General features: G+C 35.9%; 1 protein-coding gene across 4 annotated transcripts in view; it reads left to right on the forward strand.

The window, feature by feature from the left end:
• HGF (hepatocyte growth factor) overlaps window positions 1–16,854 on the forward strand; it is a 71,404-nt gene that overhangs the window by 22,488 nt on the left and 32,062 nt on the right. For 2 of the 4 annotated variants that reach the window (XM_009243077.3, XM_009243078.3), the window contains exons 6-8: window positions 2,454–2,574; window positions 4,101–4,219; window positions 4,624–4,882. In XM_009243077.3, the coding sequence (XP_009241352.1) occupies window positions 2,454–2,574; window positions 4,101–4,219; window positions 4,624–4,631 (248 nt within the window). In that variant the 3' untranslated portion in view covers window positions 4,632–4,882. Of the gene's footprint in view, window positions 1–2,453; window positions 2,575–4,100; window positions 4,220–4,623; window positions 4,883–16,854 lie in introns of those variants that run through there. The other 2 variants (XM_009243076.4, XM_002818296.6) reach the window with 1 other exon arrangement.

Consider the following 16,854-nt stretch of genomic DNA (forward strand, 5'->3'; position numbering starts at 1 on the left):
AATAACTTTCATTGCTTTCTAAAATGTAACATTATTCTTGCTAACTTTTATTTATTTATTTTTAGGCCCACAACTGCAATCATAACTCTCTCTTCACTTTACTATCAACATAGCATACTTAAGCTTCTGATTTTATGTTATTTTGTCCCTTTATAATTTATCCAACTCTCATCTATTCAAGGTCCTAGTAAAATCTAGTCTCTCCTATAAAACTATTACTGCCAAATACTTAGAACTTTTTTTTTTTTTTGAGACAGAGTCTCACTCTGTCGCCCAGGCTGGAGTGCAGTGGCACCATCTCGGCTCACTGCAAGCTCCATCTCCCAGGTTCACGCCATTCTCCTGCCTCAGCCTCCTGAGTAGCTGGGACTACAGGCGCCCGCCACCACACCCGATTAGTTTTTTTATATTTTTAGTAGAGACGGGGTTTCACCGTGTTAGCCAGGATGGTCTCGATCTCCTGACCTTGTGATCCTCCCATCTTGGCCTCCCAAAGTGCTGGGATTACAGGCGTGAGCCACCATGCCTGGTCAGAACTTTTATAATAGACCCTGTTATCTAGAAAGTTGCAGAGCAAAGTGAGGTCCAAGTACCAGCAACAGCAGCAACCCCTGGGAGCTTGTTATTAGTGCCCCAGCCCAGACCCACTGACTCAGAACTTGCCTCTTAACAGGATCTCAAGGGGTTTTTACGCACATTCATATTTGAACAAGGATTGATCTGCCACACTCATAATGGAAAGTGGTCATCTTATGGAACCATCTGTTTCATTCATGTAGCTATTTTTTCTTAAAACCATTAAAATGTGTAAGTCAAGGAAAAATTCTTATAATACTGCTCAATGTAGTGATTACCAGAAAATAACTCTATTCACTCTCATTAGAAAGGAATATACTATCACAAGCTGTATTTGCTGAAGGAGGCATAATAGATGTAATCTCCTGAGTACAAGAGTAGAAATTGTATATATGAATACTTATCTTTTATATGTGACCCTAGTACTCTATTGTACATTTCATCCAACACGAAGGAACAAATAATGATAAATGCTGCATCATTTTCTTTGACAGTATCAAAATTTGTGTTCTTTAAAAAAAAACAGAGAACTAAATGAACCTGTTAAGCATTCAAATGGAAAGCTGAAATGTAACATTGCATCACCTATGTTGAGCACTGCTATGACCCTGGCCAACCTGAGCACCTTTATTGATACGCTCATGGACTCCACTCATTTACAGTTCAGGTGCTTATTGAGTGTAGTCTGGAAAATCTCAGTATCAAATGAAGGGAAGCTGAGTTGGCCTCTTAGCTAACGTTAATATAAATGAAGGAAAGTAGATGGATCAAGCCAAGTTGTTGCATGTTTCAGGAAGTTAATAGTTAATGTCCCTATTAGATTATAAGAATCAAGGATTCAAAAGTGATGATTCTAATACTATAATCCCAAATTACTACAAATACGCATTAGGCTAGATTCCGTTGGATAAAACTAAACATTGATGCCTCTTCCCACTTCAGCTAAAGTTAGATGATCAGTAATTGCAAGATACAAATGATGTGTTTAAGGAAGTTTGCCTGATTCGTAGGAAAGCCAAGCAATGATTTATTCCACAGGATGCTTTCTGTGCTACAAATCAACCTGTCTGTTTGAGAAGTCTCACTTTCAGCAATTGATGTGATTCAGTTTTCAGTGTGACATAAGAGGCCAGCCAGAAGAGAACAAGGAATTAACCTCACAAAATCATCAGTAAGATCCTACCTAATTACATTAGCTTATACATTTTAAAAAGAATGGGAACATGGAGTTCAATAGCAGGTCATCTTCTATCCTAAGCCAGATAGGAATGTAAACCTGCCCAGCCTATTCAACATGGATGTTTGCTAACAGAAAGGAGCTGTGATTTACTTTTTAAAAATATCTGTATTCTTTGAATTGCACCAGATTTCTATATGAAGCCAATCTCTTAAATCTATGTGGTCTTGATTATGTCATTAACCGTGAAATATGACACAAACTCAATTAAACTTTGTATTTCCTGTGTATGTGTTTGGAGGGCAAATTGAGAGAGAAACACTATTGTGCTGACAAATAGATACTGAGACCTTTGCATTTTAGACCAACACAGGAAAAATTTCCAAGGATCTGTCTTTTATTTCCATTTTCTAGATGCCTTTGAGCCAGTTGTTGAAAAAATAGATAGACAGCATCATGGCCCTATAGTAAATCTGTGTGACACTAAGTACAAAAATCCCACTTAAACTGTATGATGTGTTCTATAGGGAGTAGTTTATGTCACTATTTGTGGACATTAGGCCCTAATAAAAAGTTAGAATGATGTGTAGGATTTTTAAAAAATCTGTTTACTAAACAGGTGCTGTTCTTTAAATGGAACAGTGATGTTTTTGATTTTGCTGTCAGAAACAATTAACATGCTATACTTTAATTTTATTAGTTGAATGCATGACCTGCAATGGGGAGAGTTATCGAGGTCTCATGGATCATACAGAATCAGGCAAGATTTGTCAGCGCTGGGATCATCAGACACCACACCGGCACAAATACTTGCCTGAAAGGTAAAATATTAATGAGTCATGCTTTCAGTGATTCTTTTACAAACTATTATTCACTCTATGACGCACCGCTGTGGAAATTCTCTTTATATTATACTTTCCCAATAGGGCATGAACATAACATTTAGAACTCCCAGAATGTTCAGGAGTTATTCTGACAGAATTTCTGGCCATTATATTTGGAGGAAATAGTCTAAGGGCAAAAAAGATTTATGATGAGGTATATGAGAACACTGACTACATAGTCAACTGGTCAGAGTTTCTAAAATCAGCATGGTACTGAACACAAAATCATCAGCAGGGTATAGAGTGGAAGCACTAAAAGAAGCTTCTTTCTCTTTTAGAGCAGAAACAAAACAAAACCAAAGCAAACCACAGGGCCAATTCAGTAATGACCACTTTGAAAAGTCTTAGCTGTGGTTAGAGGTATTGTTACTAATTGCAGGCAAATCTCCTTCTGGAGCAGCATCTTCAGAGACTCAGGTACTCCAGGCCACACGCATAAAAGCATGACATAAGTAGTGCTCATAGGGAGTAAAAAGTAGAGCAAACCATTCAGGTTGCTTTGTCCTGGTGTGTTTTGAAATTGCCCATATAAAAAGCCAATTTGGAGAAGTCGGGCAACTAAATCTATCTTTTATCCCCAGAAGTAGGTTTTGAGCTTAAATCATTACCCATCCCCACCAAAAAAAAAAAAAAAAAAAAAAAAAAAAAAAATCATGTCTACTTTTGCCCATGTATTTTACATGAAACTTTTAAGGTGAAGAAAAAAAGGAAGAAGTTCATTTATTTTGATTATAAAGAATAAAAATACAAATAATTACACAGGAAATTCCGTCCCCCACCTTTCTTTGGAAATTGCTGTTAGGTGTTTTTTCTTTGTTCTTTTTCTCTATTCTTTTTTGTTTGTTGTTATTTTTAATGAAATTAAAACTCCAGCTTATTTTCCAAATAAATGCTTGTCTTGTCGTTTAAGTGAGAGCAGAAGGGATATGGTAGCAATTAAAATCAAGTCACCAATTCAGGACTCTGTTCATTTGAAGGGAGGTGGGGTGTGGAGAAAGTAGTGTGATGAAGTTTGTCTCATGATCTGGTGAAGGTGAGGGCATGACCTCGAAGGGCTCTATTTCCAAAACTGAGCTGTCACTGAACTTTCAGTTTGAACTTTAAGCCTTCCCTAGAAGAGGACCTGTTTTCTTAATGAGTGTTCTACATGAAGTCATGTTTTTGTAATCTGCCCTTAACTGGGTTCTAAGAGAAAGAGACTCGATTTGGAACCTCAGCTAGTGGAAAGGTACCACATGGACCTAACTTATTAGCCAGGGGATGATACTCCGTCCTTAGTGGGATATATAAATTAGTAGATTCAATAGTCAGTGATCAGCAGTGCTCGTAAGGCAAAACATAGAAAATGTCCTCTTTCCCCAGCTAGGTGTAGGCAACCTAAGTGGAAAGTTATTTTGTGAGCTGAGGGGTGGGTGGTGTTTCCAGGCAGATTTACGTGACACTTTTCTTGGTGTGGTTTGCAGATATCCCGACAAGGGCTTTGATGATAATTATTGCCGCAATCCCGATGGCCAGCCGAGGCCATGGTGCTATACTCTTGACCCTCACACCCGCTGGGAGTACTGTGCAATTAAAACATGCGGTAAGTGAAGGTCAAATTTATTGCTTCCTTTTCCTCTCACAGACTGGATCTAAGCAGGCGATTATTCGTGAGACAGGTTAACAACTATTTAACTTGATGCTTTAATGTGTGCAGGTTTTAATATTTTAAGAATGTGTTACATAATCCTACCCAATCTTTTGCATTTTCAGAGACTGATTATTTTGACTGTGATAAATATGCAAATACACACATCCACAGAAAACATTTTTACTTATGGCAAGAGCCTAAACATTCTAATGTTATCAAGAAAATTTAAAAAAACCACAGAGAGAGAAAAAGATCGGAAATGTGTGCGGCATCACAAAGTCATTAGGGGAGTAAAAGCTAGGACCTTAGATCCTTACCTTCCAATCCTGTATCCTTTACCTACCTTTCCTCCCCAGAGACATAACATGAGCTCTCAACTGATGGTAAACCTGTTCTGGTGAGTGACAGAGGCTTCAATGAAGAATAATGAGTCTAATAGAAGTTTATCACAGATGTCTCTAATCTCTATAGCTGATCCCTACCTCTCTGGCTGTCTTTGTACCCAGCCTGCATTCTGTTTCGATCTGTCTTTTAGCAGTCCATACAATCATTTTTCTACATGCTGGCCCTTACCCAGCTTTTCTGAATTTACAATAAAAACTATTTTTTAACCTGTTTTATATTGTTCCTTTCAATCTGTGAACTTGGTCGTCTCCTCTATGGTTAAGTCACACATTTTCACTGTTCTCTTAAACAATATTACATAATGTTTTCATTTCTTTGAATACAGGTCTTATTTTTTTCAACTGGATCCTAAAATTCTTTAAAATCAATAGAATTGCATAAATTTAGTAAGGTATAATAATGTTATAAATTGGCCTGATAATATAAAGTTATGTATATATGGACAGATTTGTAAAGCTAAATAACCTACATAAGATCAGGTACCAGCACCTAGAGTAAAATATACCATTAAGAGGGCATGGATTGACTTTCATATATTTCACTACAGCAGAATGATGGGGAAGTTCCTCTGAACAAACCTAACTGAATATTATCCATGCTATGGTACTGCCAAGGTAAATCTCTCTCAATCTAGACCTGCTAATAAAAGGAAATGTTTTGGACTATTCTTAATATTTTGGACAACAATAAATAACTGAAGAATCTGGAAGCCTTTTGAGTAAAACACTATGTTCCAAGGAAATTGAATCATCTGTTTTGTCCTTTAAAATAAAAGATGACTCCTGTGATAGTGTTTCTCTGCGTAGATTGGGTTGGTTCCACTCATTGACTTTTTAAATTGTATTAGTCTTTCCATTGTTCTACACCAGTTAGGTATAATAAACCAACTGTTTCCCTTCTGATTTTGTGTGTGTGTATGTATATGTGGTTTAGGTACTCTTTTTTTTTTTTTTGAGATGGAGTTTCACTCTTCTTGTCCAAGCTGGAGTGCAATGGCACAATCTCAGCTCGCCACAACTTCCGCCTCCTGGGTTCAAGTGATTCTCCTGCCTCAGCCTCCTGAGAAGCTGGGATGACAGGCATGCACCACCAAGCCCAGCTAATTTTGTATTTTTAATAGAGACAGAGTTTCTCCATGTTGGTCAGGCTGGTCTCAAACTCCCGACCTCAGGTGATCTGCCCGCCTCAGCCTCCCAAAGTGCTGGTATTACAGGCATGAGCCACCATGCCTGGCTGGTTTAGGTACTCTTATAAATTTTCTCTGGAATAAAACCTATACACACACACACACACACACACACACACACTCACCTGCACATTCACCCTTCAACTGGCATGCACACACCAAGAAATCCAAATGTTGCCCTCCTCTTCAGTTCCAAACCAATCTTTAGGGTATTTTTAAAAAGAGATTGAGAGAGGCAAGAAATAGAATGACTATGACACTTGCTAGCTATTAAGTAGGTTTCTTTTTTTCTTTTCTGTCCAAAAAGGAGCTGGCTAATTATGCAAGTAACATGCTATATAATTCCAATGTCTTTGTTAAGCAGAGGATAGAGTTTATAGGGTATTAATTCTAAAAAAATGATACCACAATTTGTGAGCCAAACCTATATCACTCAAATTTAAAAAGTTTTCTGAGCTTTGGGAATATTTTGGAAATATTTTATTAAAGGATAGCTTTTAGTTTAAAAAATACGTATATGAAAGAGATATAGATATGACTATAAAGAGACGATACTTCTATTAAAGTGGATGAAATAAAGTTGACATTCTGGAAACCGTAAGAGATAATGTTTTATGAATATTCTTTCAAATGTTTTGGTTCACATATATAGTAAAGCCTATAATGCAAAACCAACAATTTGGTGGTGGATTCAACTGTGCGTTTATTTTCTATTGTGGCATAACAAATTACCAAAACCTTAGAGGCTAACAACAACACACATTTATTATCTCATATTTTCTGTAGGTCAGCAGTCCAGCCATAACTCAAGCAGGCTCCTTGCTAGGGTCTCAAAAGGTCCTGATCAAGGTGCCTACCACACCTCAGGTCTCATCTAAAACTCCATGTTGCATTTAAAGTTCACTAGTTTTGACAGAATTCAGTTTCTTGTGGTTTTAAGGCTGCAGTATAATTCTTCTAGAGACTGCCTAACTTTCTCTGACACATAACCCTCTCTACAATAGGGCAGTTTACTCCTGCCAACAGGATAGCATCTCTCCTGCTTTGAGCTTTTGACCTCCAGACTCTCTTTTAAAGAGCTCACCTAATTAGGTCAGTCCTGCGTAGGTTAATTTCCGTTTTAATTCACTTATAGTCAACTGATTAGGGACTTTAATTACATATGCAAAATCTCTTCATCTTTGTTGTATAATATAACCTAATCACAAGAGTAGTTATCATTGTATTCAAAAGTTTCATCCACACCCAAGGGGAGAAGATTATGCAGTGTGTACACAAGTGGGTGGGGATCTGGGGGACCACACATGTATTTACTTGTACTGGTTGTAACAGATAATTAATTATTATTTTTTATTCGTATCATTAACTGGGACAGTTTTCTGGTTTTCTCTTAGTCCAGTCCAGCTGAACCTATTCTGGGTTTTCAGTGTTTCCAAAACAAAGAATAAAGACAATGATTATGTCACTTACTCTCTAGAAAGTTGGAGGGGAATTTCTAAACTCGTGTTTTATCATATACTAACTGTATTAGAAAATCATAATTACCATCATTTATTTAACACCTACAAAGAGGTGCTTTCCACTGTAGAGTTAACAATCTTTATTTCATTCTTAGTAAATGGTTGCAATTAGGCCAGTGAGGAAGGGGGTAAAGACATGGATGCTGGAGCAGTATGGTAATTCAAGACAAGGTACATGATTGATATGGGTAGGGTATGGGGTAAAAACAGAAAAATGAAAGAAGTTGAGAAAAATTAAGTTGATATGAGGCAGATCAAGTAAGATCCAAGAGTAGCCCATTCAGTTGCCATGAGAAACACTGAAAAATTAAGCAAAGGGAGGGATCTTACCTCATTTGTGATCTAGAATAGTGATCTCTAAACTGGTGTCCATGAGACCCGGGAAAACACAAACACTCTTTTAGGGGCTTTGGGCATAGATTGCTTAAGGGGCTCAAGTTCCATCTCTTCTTCTCTCAGGTGAATTGTTTCCCAAAGGTCCCTTCTTGAGATGCATGTGTTTCTCAGAAGCCAGGCATGTCAACACCCCTGCCCTCCCACACTGCCGCTCTTTCCTACTTTACCTGAATTTTACTGTAGCTCATTGCCCTGGGTTTAAAAACCCTGGGGACACTAAACAAAAAGATCTTTGAAAATATATTAAACATATATTCATGCTGTTTATCATTTGTGGACTACTAATAATTGTATCTCTATACACTATATATGTGTATACATACGTGCATGTGTCCACTGTATGTGTGTATTTTTCTCTTAAAACCTTGGGTCACAAGACATTTTAAAATGTAATTTCAATGAATAAAAAGCTTTCAGAGAAGTATGATGAGGTGAGGAATAAAAGACTATTCAACACAAAATACAACACAGGCCAGTAAGAAATAAAGAGTGTGATTAAGGCAGTAAGCAGTGAGAAAAACAAGGTGGGGAAGGATGTGAACAATATCAAAAGGGGGAATGTACAGTATATAATGACAAATTGGTTATACTAGGAAATGGGATATGGAGAGAGAAAAGTCTAAAATATTTTAAAATTATTGGGTAGATGACGTATATGTAAGAGAGGCATTAATTTGAGGAGAAAGATCACAGGTTTACTTCTGCTTATATTGAGATGCAGGTGCTTGGCATCCTTGTTCATAGCACATCTAAGTTCATTCTTCTCCAGAAAGTCAAGGAAAGTCACAAGTAAACAGGGATAGCAAAAGCCTTGGGCATCGGCAATTCCATCCAGCATGTTGAGAACACAAAGAGGGTTGTTTGCTCCTTTCTCCATAGCATTCATTGAATAAATATTTTCTGAGCAGCTATTATATGTCAGACAAACACTTTTCTAGTAGCTGGGGATACAGAAGTGAATAAAACAGACCAAGGCCTATAACAAGATAGAAAATTCAGAACTTTAACACAAACCAGTAAAGCAAAAGATGACACTGCCTTAATATTAGGATATTCACACCTGCCAGCCAACGTTTGAATACTGCTCTCCTTTTATTTGTTCCTTTTACTTGTTCAAAAGCTGAACTACAAATTTGTTCTAGTCACTTTGCTTCCAACCTTCTATGTTACAATCAATGTATCACTCAAAGTAAAGAATGAATGTTGCTCATTGTCTGACAAATGGGTGCCAGGGTGCTCTGGGATGGGCCTTTTCAGACTTCCTTCACACTGTATTTCTCAGGAGGGGATATATACCTAAATGTCATCAGCCCACAAATATTCTGTGTATATAATTTTAACAGCGTTTTGGCATATGGAATTTTAAGACATCACAAATATATAATAAGATTGGAAGTCCTGCACAGTGCTTGAATGAAGTACTGATTTTCTTATGTTTTTCCCTGATTATAACTTCATATTCTGAATAACAGTTGGTTCTATATATTAGTTTCCTGCTTTTCAGAGACAAATAATAGTGTTTGTTAAATTTATTGTATTTTCTTTAAGTTTTAAATTCAGGCATGAATGTGCAGGTTTGTCGTGTAGGTAAACCTGTGTCATGGGGTTTTGTTGTAAAGATTATTTTGTCACCCAGGCATTAAACTTAGTACCCATTAGTTATTTTTCCTGATCCTCTCCCTTCTCCTATCCACCACCCTCTGATGGGCCCCAGTGTCTATTGTTCCCCTCTATGTGTTCATGTGTTCTCATCATTTCGCTGCCACTTTAAGTAAGAACATGCAGTATTAGTATTTTTATGAAGTAAACTCCAACAGGTCCCTGGCAATTTAAAAGCTCTCTTGTGATTGATACCCCTTAGAAATCACATTGAGTATTTAGATCAGTTCACAAACTTCTTGGACTGAAGATACCTTTATACTCTTCGACATTATTGGGAAGCCCAAATTATCTGTGTGGATTATATGAATCCATGTTTTTCTATATTAGAAATTAAAACAGAAAATTCAAAACATTTATTAATTCATTTAAAATAGCAATAAAGCCATTGGCTATTAATAAATATATTTTAATGAAAAATAGTAAAACCAGTGGCATCGTCAACTTTTTACAAATTTGGCATTTAAAAAAATTTTCTTTAATGGCACCTTAAATGAAGACAGCTGGGTGTCTTGTATTTGTTTTTGCCATCAGTCTTTCAGGATATCACATATCATGTGCCATCTGAAAGTTTCATGGTGTAAAGAACAAATGATGTCTTAACATTACTGTGAAAATAGTTTTGATCTCCTGGACCCCTGAAAGGATCTCAGGAACCTCAGGTGTCCTAGGACTCTCTAAGAACAACTTTTTGCTATATATCAGAACATGCAAGACTGATATGATCCCCTTAAGAGTACACTAATTAGTATTTACCTGTGGGCTACTCCAATTTCCCTCAGCCCCTCGGCACCAGAAACTCATCTCTTCCCTTATTGATTATCTTTTACCCTGATTTTCTTCATGAATCCTGTAAAGGGGGGATGGGAGGGTATGTTTCACCTTTTAAGCTCTCTTTTGCATGATTGGTACTATTATTTGCCCAGTTTAAAATCCAAAAGCCTGGCATAATCCTAGATATAGCCTTCTTCTTCACTCTTCACATTTCATTTATCACCAAGTCCTGTCAATTTTATCTTCTACATACCTTTCACATAGGACCATTTCACTCCATCATTGTCTCCTTTGTCCAAGAGAGTATCATTTTTTAACATGAATGGCCTTCAGAGTGAAATATCTGTATCCACTATTTTTCCCTGCAAAAGAGAATGTTTTCAAAAATATGATTATATCATTCCTCATCTATAGAACACCACACACACACACACACCCCTCTCTACACATAAATTAAAAACCTTCAATGATTTCCTTTGATCTTAGGACAATGACAAAACATAACCATCTGTTACCCCCTACCTATATTTCTAACCTTATATGTGACTTCATATACCTCCACATTTCTCTCCAGGCTCTCATGCTCTCTGTTCCAGCCACAATGATTTTCTTCCTTTGCCTCATATTTTCTATGTTCTCATTATAGTCTCTTTACCACAGCCATGCCTTCTGCCTTCAAAAAATTTTACTTTCTTCCTTACCTAGTTGGCAGCTACTCATTCACATTTCAACTAAGTTATGATTTCCTCACATCAGCTCCTTCATTTGAGCTCCCTTACTGTATCATCTCCATACATTCTGATGATAAAGTTTAATTTATACATTAGGCACAATAAGAGATTAACAACAACAATAAAATAGAATAATGATAACAATATGCCAGCATCACTATTTTTGTGCCTTGGGGCCATTGTTAAGTAAAATAAAGGATACTTGAGTATCAGCACTGCAAAACTATGACCGTTGACCTGATCACCTAGAAGGCTACTAAGTGACTAAATGGGCGGGTTGCATATACAATGCTGGACAAAGGAATGAGTCACATTTGAGGCAAAATAGAACGGAGTGTACAGTTTGAAACTTATGAATTGTTTACTTCTGGAATTTTTTATTTAATATTTTTGGATGACGGTTGACCACAGGTAACTGAAATGGCAGAAAGCAAAACAGCAATTAAGGAGGAACTACTATACTTAAGTGCCCAGAAACACTTTAGAAGTGAGATCTGGGTAGATCTTTGATAACTAAGGTTTCTATTCGAGGTATTGCTCTGGAGTGAATTGTGTCTCCCACCAAATCCATATGTTGAAGCCCCAACTCCCATTGTGACTATATTTAGATATAGGGATTGTAAGTGGTAATTAATGTTAAATGAGGTCATGAGAGTGGGCCTTAATCTGATAGGATCGGTGGCCTTATAACGAGAGGAAGAAAGAGAGAATTCTGTTTTTCTACCATGTAAGGACATAGCAAGAAAGTGGCCATTTGCAAGTGAGGAAGAGAGCCCTCACCAAGGACCCAATTGGCTAGCACCTTGGTCTTGAACTTCCTAGCCTCCAGAAATGTGAGAAGATAAATTATTTTTGTTTAAATCAGCAAATCTGCAGTCTTGTTCTGGCAGCATGAGCAGACTAATATAGGTATGTTGCCATTGGAAACAAATATACAAAAAAATCCTTTCCCTTAGTAACCAATGAACATGGACATCACTTTAAAAGAACATAGTCATCTTTTAAGATTCAGTGTGTTTATATGATGAGAGAATATTTTTTACAAATTGTATACAATTACAAAATAATTTTTACAAATTATTTTCTTTCTCAGACAAAGCTGATTGTTTCTTTGAGTTTTCCTAATTTATCCAAGGCCAGAATAGAGATTCATAGAAATAAAATCTTGTGTCCTGTGTCAGAAAAAAACAATGCTGTCAATACCCTTTCTCAAGGGAAAAATCTTTGACTTGGAGGTCTCTTCCAAGTCATCTTCTAAAGAATAAGGCTATAGAATTGAAGACCTTTCATGAAAGTCTTATCTCCTGAGCATTTTGTACCAGAAAAAGCTTGGATAAAGTCCAGGGAAAAGTTTGAGGTATGAATCCTGGCTTCACATGGAAAGCAAACGTGCAAGCAATTTGAGGTTCGTATTTTAGAGGTCTTTACTACTTTCCCATGTCAATTTTAAAACAAGACGCTCTTTAAATTTATAATGAGCTCGATCCTCGTCTTCATAGCCCACAGAGCACAAGTATTGTTGATGGGAGAGTGGCTTTATTACACACTGTTCTCAATCCTGAGGGACCTTCATAAAGTAAATTCTATTTCAGTTGCTCTTCAGTAGCTGGGAAGAAGCAGTGGGTTAGGCTGAACTGCTCCAGGGGATTATCAGGTATTTGTCTACCAGCCTATGAATTGACTTATTCTTAGCTATAGGGAAAAGAGAAGCAATAACTTGTCTCTACTGGGAAATCTGGGTTTTCTTTCGGTGGGGATGTTGAGGGCAGGGTGGGGGTGGTGGAAACTGTAGATGTAAGAATTTACTCATCATTCATATGAAGCTTACAGAGCCCTGGGTGTCGCTGTTTGTAATATACTATGCACTCCTCCTCTCCAGCTACCATTCAGACCTCTATCATGGCCCTGTGGCATCTCTCCAAGGCTTTGGCTAGCACTTTATAGAAAAAAGTAATCAGATTTTTTTTCTAATTAGTGATCTTGTTCTCTTGGTCTCTGTTGGGAGGCAAGATGGTTGTCCCAAGAATTAGGCAACAGTGAATACTCTTTGTCTCAAAAAAAATCTATTCAAATCTTAAAATTCACTTCCAAATTCTGTAGCAATCTGATCACAGCACAACCACACCAGCAAAGTGAAATTAATGTTCCAACAGGCACTCACTGTATTTGTTCATATTCAAACAGGACAGTGAAAAATTTCGATAGCAAATGTTGTTTTACTTAAAGCATTTCCAAACAGAAAATTTTGTGACAATCATCAAAGGAAAGCACTCCTTTACTCATAGACCACTGATGATTACATAAATACCTTTGCTTCTGCTTCCAATGGGTAGCCACTACTGATACCCCTGGCAAAATGTTTTCTTTGTAGGAACTCTCAGAAGAGTTCCAGATATTTTCAATGTTAACTGGGTAGACATGATTGCAAAAATATTTGTGTATGTGGGGATGCTGTATTTTAAAATACTTGTTGCTTTGTCTAAACAATCAACTTCACCTGATATTTGGGAATGTTTCTGTGTTTTCTGACATTTTAGTTTGGCCAGTGGGGACCTTTCAAAACCCTCCCTTACTCAGGTCCCATGTTAAGTGTTAAGTACAAAGGAATGCCTTTCCCAACATTTAGTAGCCCTTTCCAAATCAATTGTCATTGAAACATTTGTTTTATTTTTACACCCGGTTTTGATATTTATACAGCAGGGCTGCAGGAGGAGTTTGTTTTACTGCCATTGAGGAATAATTAATTTTGTTTGAATAGTAAGTATGTGAGCAGCAAAGATCAAACATTTATATCACAGTTAAATGGTCTATGGACAAATCATTCATCATGGTCCTCATCAGATATTTATTAAACAGCTTCATGGAGACTCATAATAACTCTTATTTATTGATGAAAACTACTTAGTTACCTTGTCGTACTAATATATCTTTATTCGCCTGTATTATTTATTCTATACATTGCCACCAGAATTATGTAGTTTTTATTTACGGGGTGACTTCTAGCAGTTGAATGTCAAAGGGAATAAATACAATGCACTGATTTCAGAGGGTAATTTGGAGTTGAAGAAAAATACTAACTAAATACTCTAGTTTGTGTTTAAAATAATGACAAATATTTCCAATGAATTAAAACACAAGAAAAATAAAACTATTAAGTTATTAGAGTTATACACATTTTAAGTTATGGGTATTTATTTTTAAAAAGATGAAAAAATGTTATTATTTAGATTCTTTACATCTTAATAAAGCCTAATGAAAAAGTTATATTTATTTGGTAAAATATTCTATTTATATTAATTACAGTAATTCTTTGTATTCTATAATTTAAAAAATTCTAAAAGGTTGTGTTTTCCATCTCCAAATTAAAATATATTAAATAGTTTAAATTGTTTAATCCAAAGCCAGCATTTGGGTTTTTATTTAACGATATAACATACTTTTTAAAAAATGAATGTTCAATGAATTTTCACATTTATAGTAAATGCTTTAAAATATGCTAATGAAAGTTTAGAAAAAAACCTATTCAACATAATAGTTCAAATGATGAGATTTATATCATTGCTATTTTTAAAAGTGAAAGAGTCTTCAATTAAATCTTGTTGGAAACCTCCAGTTGAAGTAGACAATTAGCACTAACAATGCATGTCTGAATTGACATTGAAGTTTTAGTGGATAAATCAGCAGTGAACTATTTTCCTGAATATTTTTAAGCAAGTAGCCTTTTCTTTGACTTGGGGTTTTGGTAATATAGATCTTTCATTTCACAGAGGTTCTTAAAATTTCAAAATTTGCTCTCAAATTAGGAATATGTTTAGCCTTTATCAGTATTTACCTTTTATCATTCCTCTTAATATTTCCTGATTATCATGTGATTGCTTATAGTTGCTCATTGCACCTGCCAGATATTGATTTTTTAATGAGTTGTGATAACCTATGTCTACCTTACTATCTCCATTTTTATAAGGTATATTTCCGCTTGTGTCTGAGTTTAAGGCTCTAAGTATTTCCTCAGATTGTAACTATCATGGGTCATTTCTGTAAGAGTGTAACTTTAAAACATTATTTTTGGAAAAAATACTTTGAAATTTGAATCACCCTTGACTAATAACATGCTCTAGAAATGATAGTTGATATTTAATCTTACATTGACAATGTAGGCAGACAATTTTACTCTCTCACCCCTACCCAGGCATATCCTTACAGTAGGAAGTTACTGTCACATAGTAGAGGAAACAGCCTTTTGAAGCTGCTTCCATATTCAGAAATTTCAACAAATAATGTTAAAATCCTTAATCATGTCTAAATATTATATTCCTTTTATTTATTGTCTTGATTGGTATCTGGCAAATCATACTTGTGTCCAAGGAGTGGTGTGTCAATTTTTCATGGACTGAGCCTTGAACTAGTTTCTTAGTGAGATGCAATGGATGGGCCCATATCCAGCCAAAGATGGCACTGATTGACACCTGGACTCATCAAGACTGGATCTGTGAGTTATGTGCACAGAGTAAGAGTAGTGCTTAAGAAGAATGGCTCAGTAGTAAACAAGCAAAACAAATCACATACAATTGAGTAGGAAAGTAAAAGAGTTGAGGTACTTGAGGCAGACAATGAAGTCTATGAGATTAGTGGAAGTGTGTTTACACTGGCTCTTCTAACTTTGAACTCCCTTCCATTGCCAGGACTTTCCATCGCCAGGACTTAGTACTGACTGAGGTCACAAGTTTGCTCCTGAAGAGCTTGTGCCCCAAAATTTTCTTTTAGCATGTTAAGCTAATGAATTGATAGATGCCCAAGGACATTTATTTTTGTCTCCTTTCCCATCAATTTTATAACTAGATATGAAATATAGCAGTACAAACTTGACCTTTTACCTGTTTTAGAGTTATCACCTTTTAAAACTTTCGCCACACATTCAGTCTCCTCATATAATTTAACAGTTAATTCAAATAGTCAGAAATAGAGTAAATTAATGGCATTTATATTGATGAAATATAGTTCCTTAGGACCTATGAAATCCATCTTATTTTGTATTTCACCAAAGACCTTTGGATAGTGTTGAAATTATAAAAGACTTGCATAATCAGCATCAACTTTTTCTATACAAGCCATTTCCCCAACTCCAATAATTTTTGTTCTTCCTAAAATCAATATATATCATCAATATCAATATAGATGAATTCTCTAGGCTATCAGCTCTCAGTTACCACTTTATGGGTCAATTACTGAACAATTTTCATCTTCATTTGAATTTCTTTTTAAGTTTGGATATTTCTGAGTCATATTTCTATTCTCTGAAGCAGATATACAAAACATTGAAACACTTTTTAAATGGGCTGCAATAAAGTTATTTAAAAGGAATTTACTGAAAATTTGCATAGTATAACTTATTTCAGTAATTAGGGTAGTCATTAAGGTAATGTTTTCCCTTTTTTCACAAAGCTTCATAGAATAACTCTAAACATAGGCTATTGTTTAGTTTGCCTAGGTTAGCTCATAGAATGCAATGAAATAAAGCATTCAACTAACTACACAAGGTAGCAATGGTTTGTATGAGAGAAATGTTTAGATGAAATTTCAAAGCTATTAAAATATTCACACTATTAACTATAGAAAACTTTCATAGGCATCCCTAGTCACTGAAAGCATGTCTAATTCTGGCCTGTCCTTTGTACAGTGGTACATCCAATTCCAAAATGGATAAATCAATGAAATTTACTCAAATCTTAAACTGTCCTAGAGGCTGTCAACTTGAGTTTCATCCAGAGGCATCTTGAATAGCCATTTAGATTGTAAAGGTAGCTGGGAAGTTTACACTTTTATCAAACCATAAACATTTTCATGTATGTTTTAAAAAGATATATGAATTTTAGTTGCTCTGGAATGTTTTCAGTTACATTTTGATTGACTAAACAT

The sequence above is a fragment of the Pongo abelii genome, chromosome 6 (assembly GCF_028885655.2).
Source record: "Pongo abelii isolate AG06213 chromosome 6, NHGRI_mPonAbe1-v2.0_pri, whole genome shotgun sequence".
NCBI lineage: Eukaryota > Metazoa > Chordata > Mammalia > Primates > Hominidae > Pongo > Pongo abelii.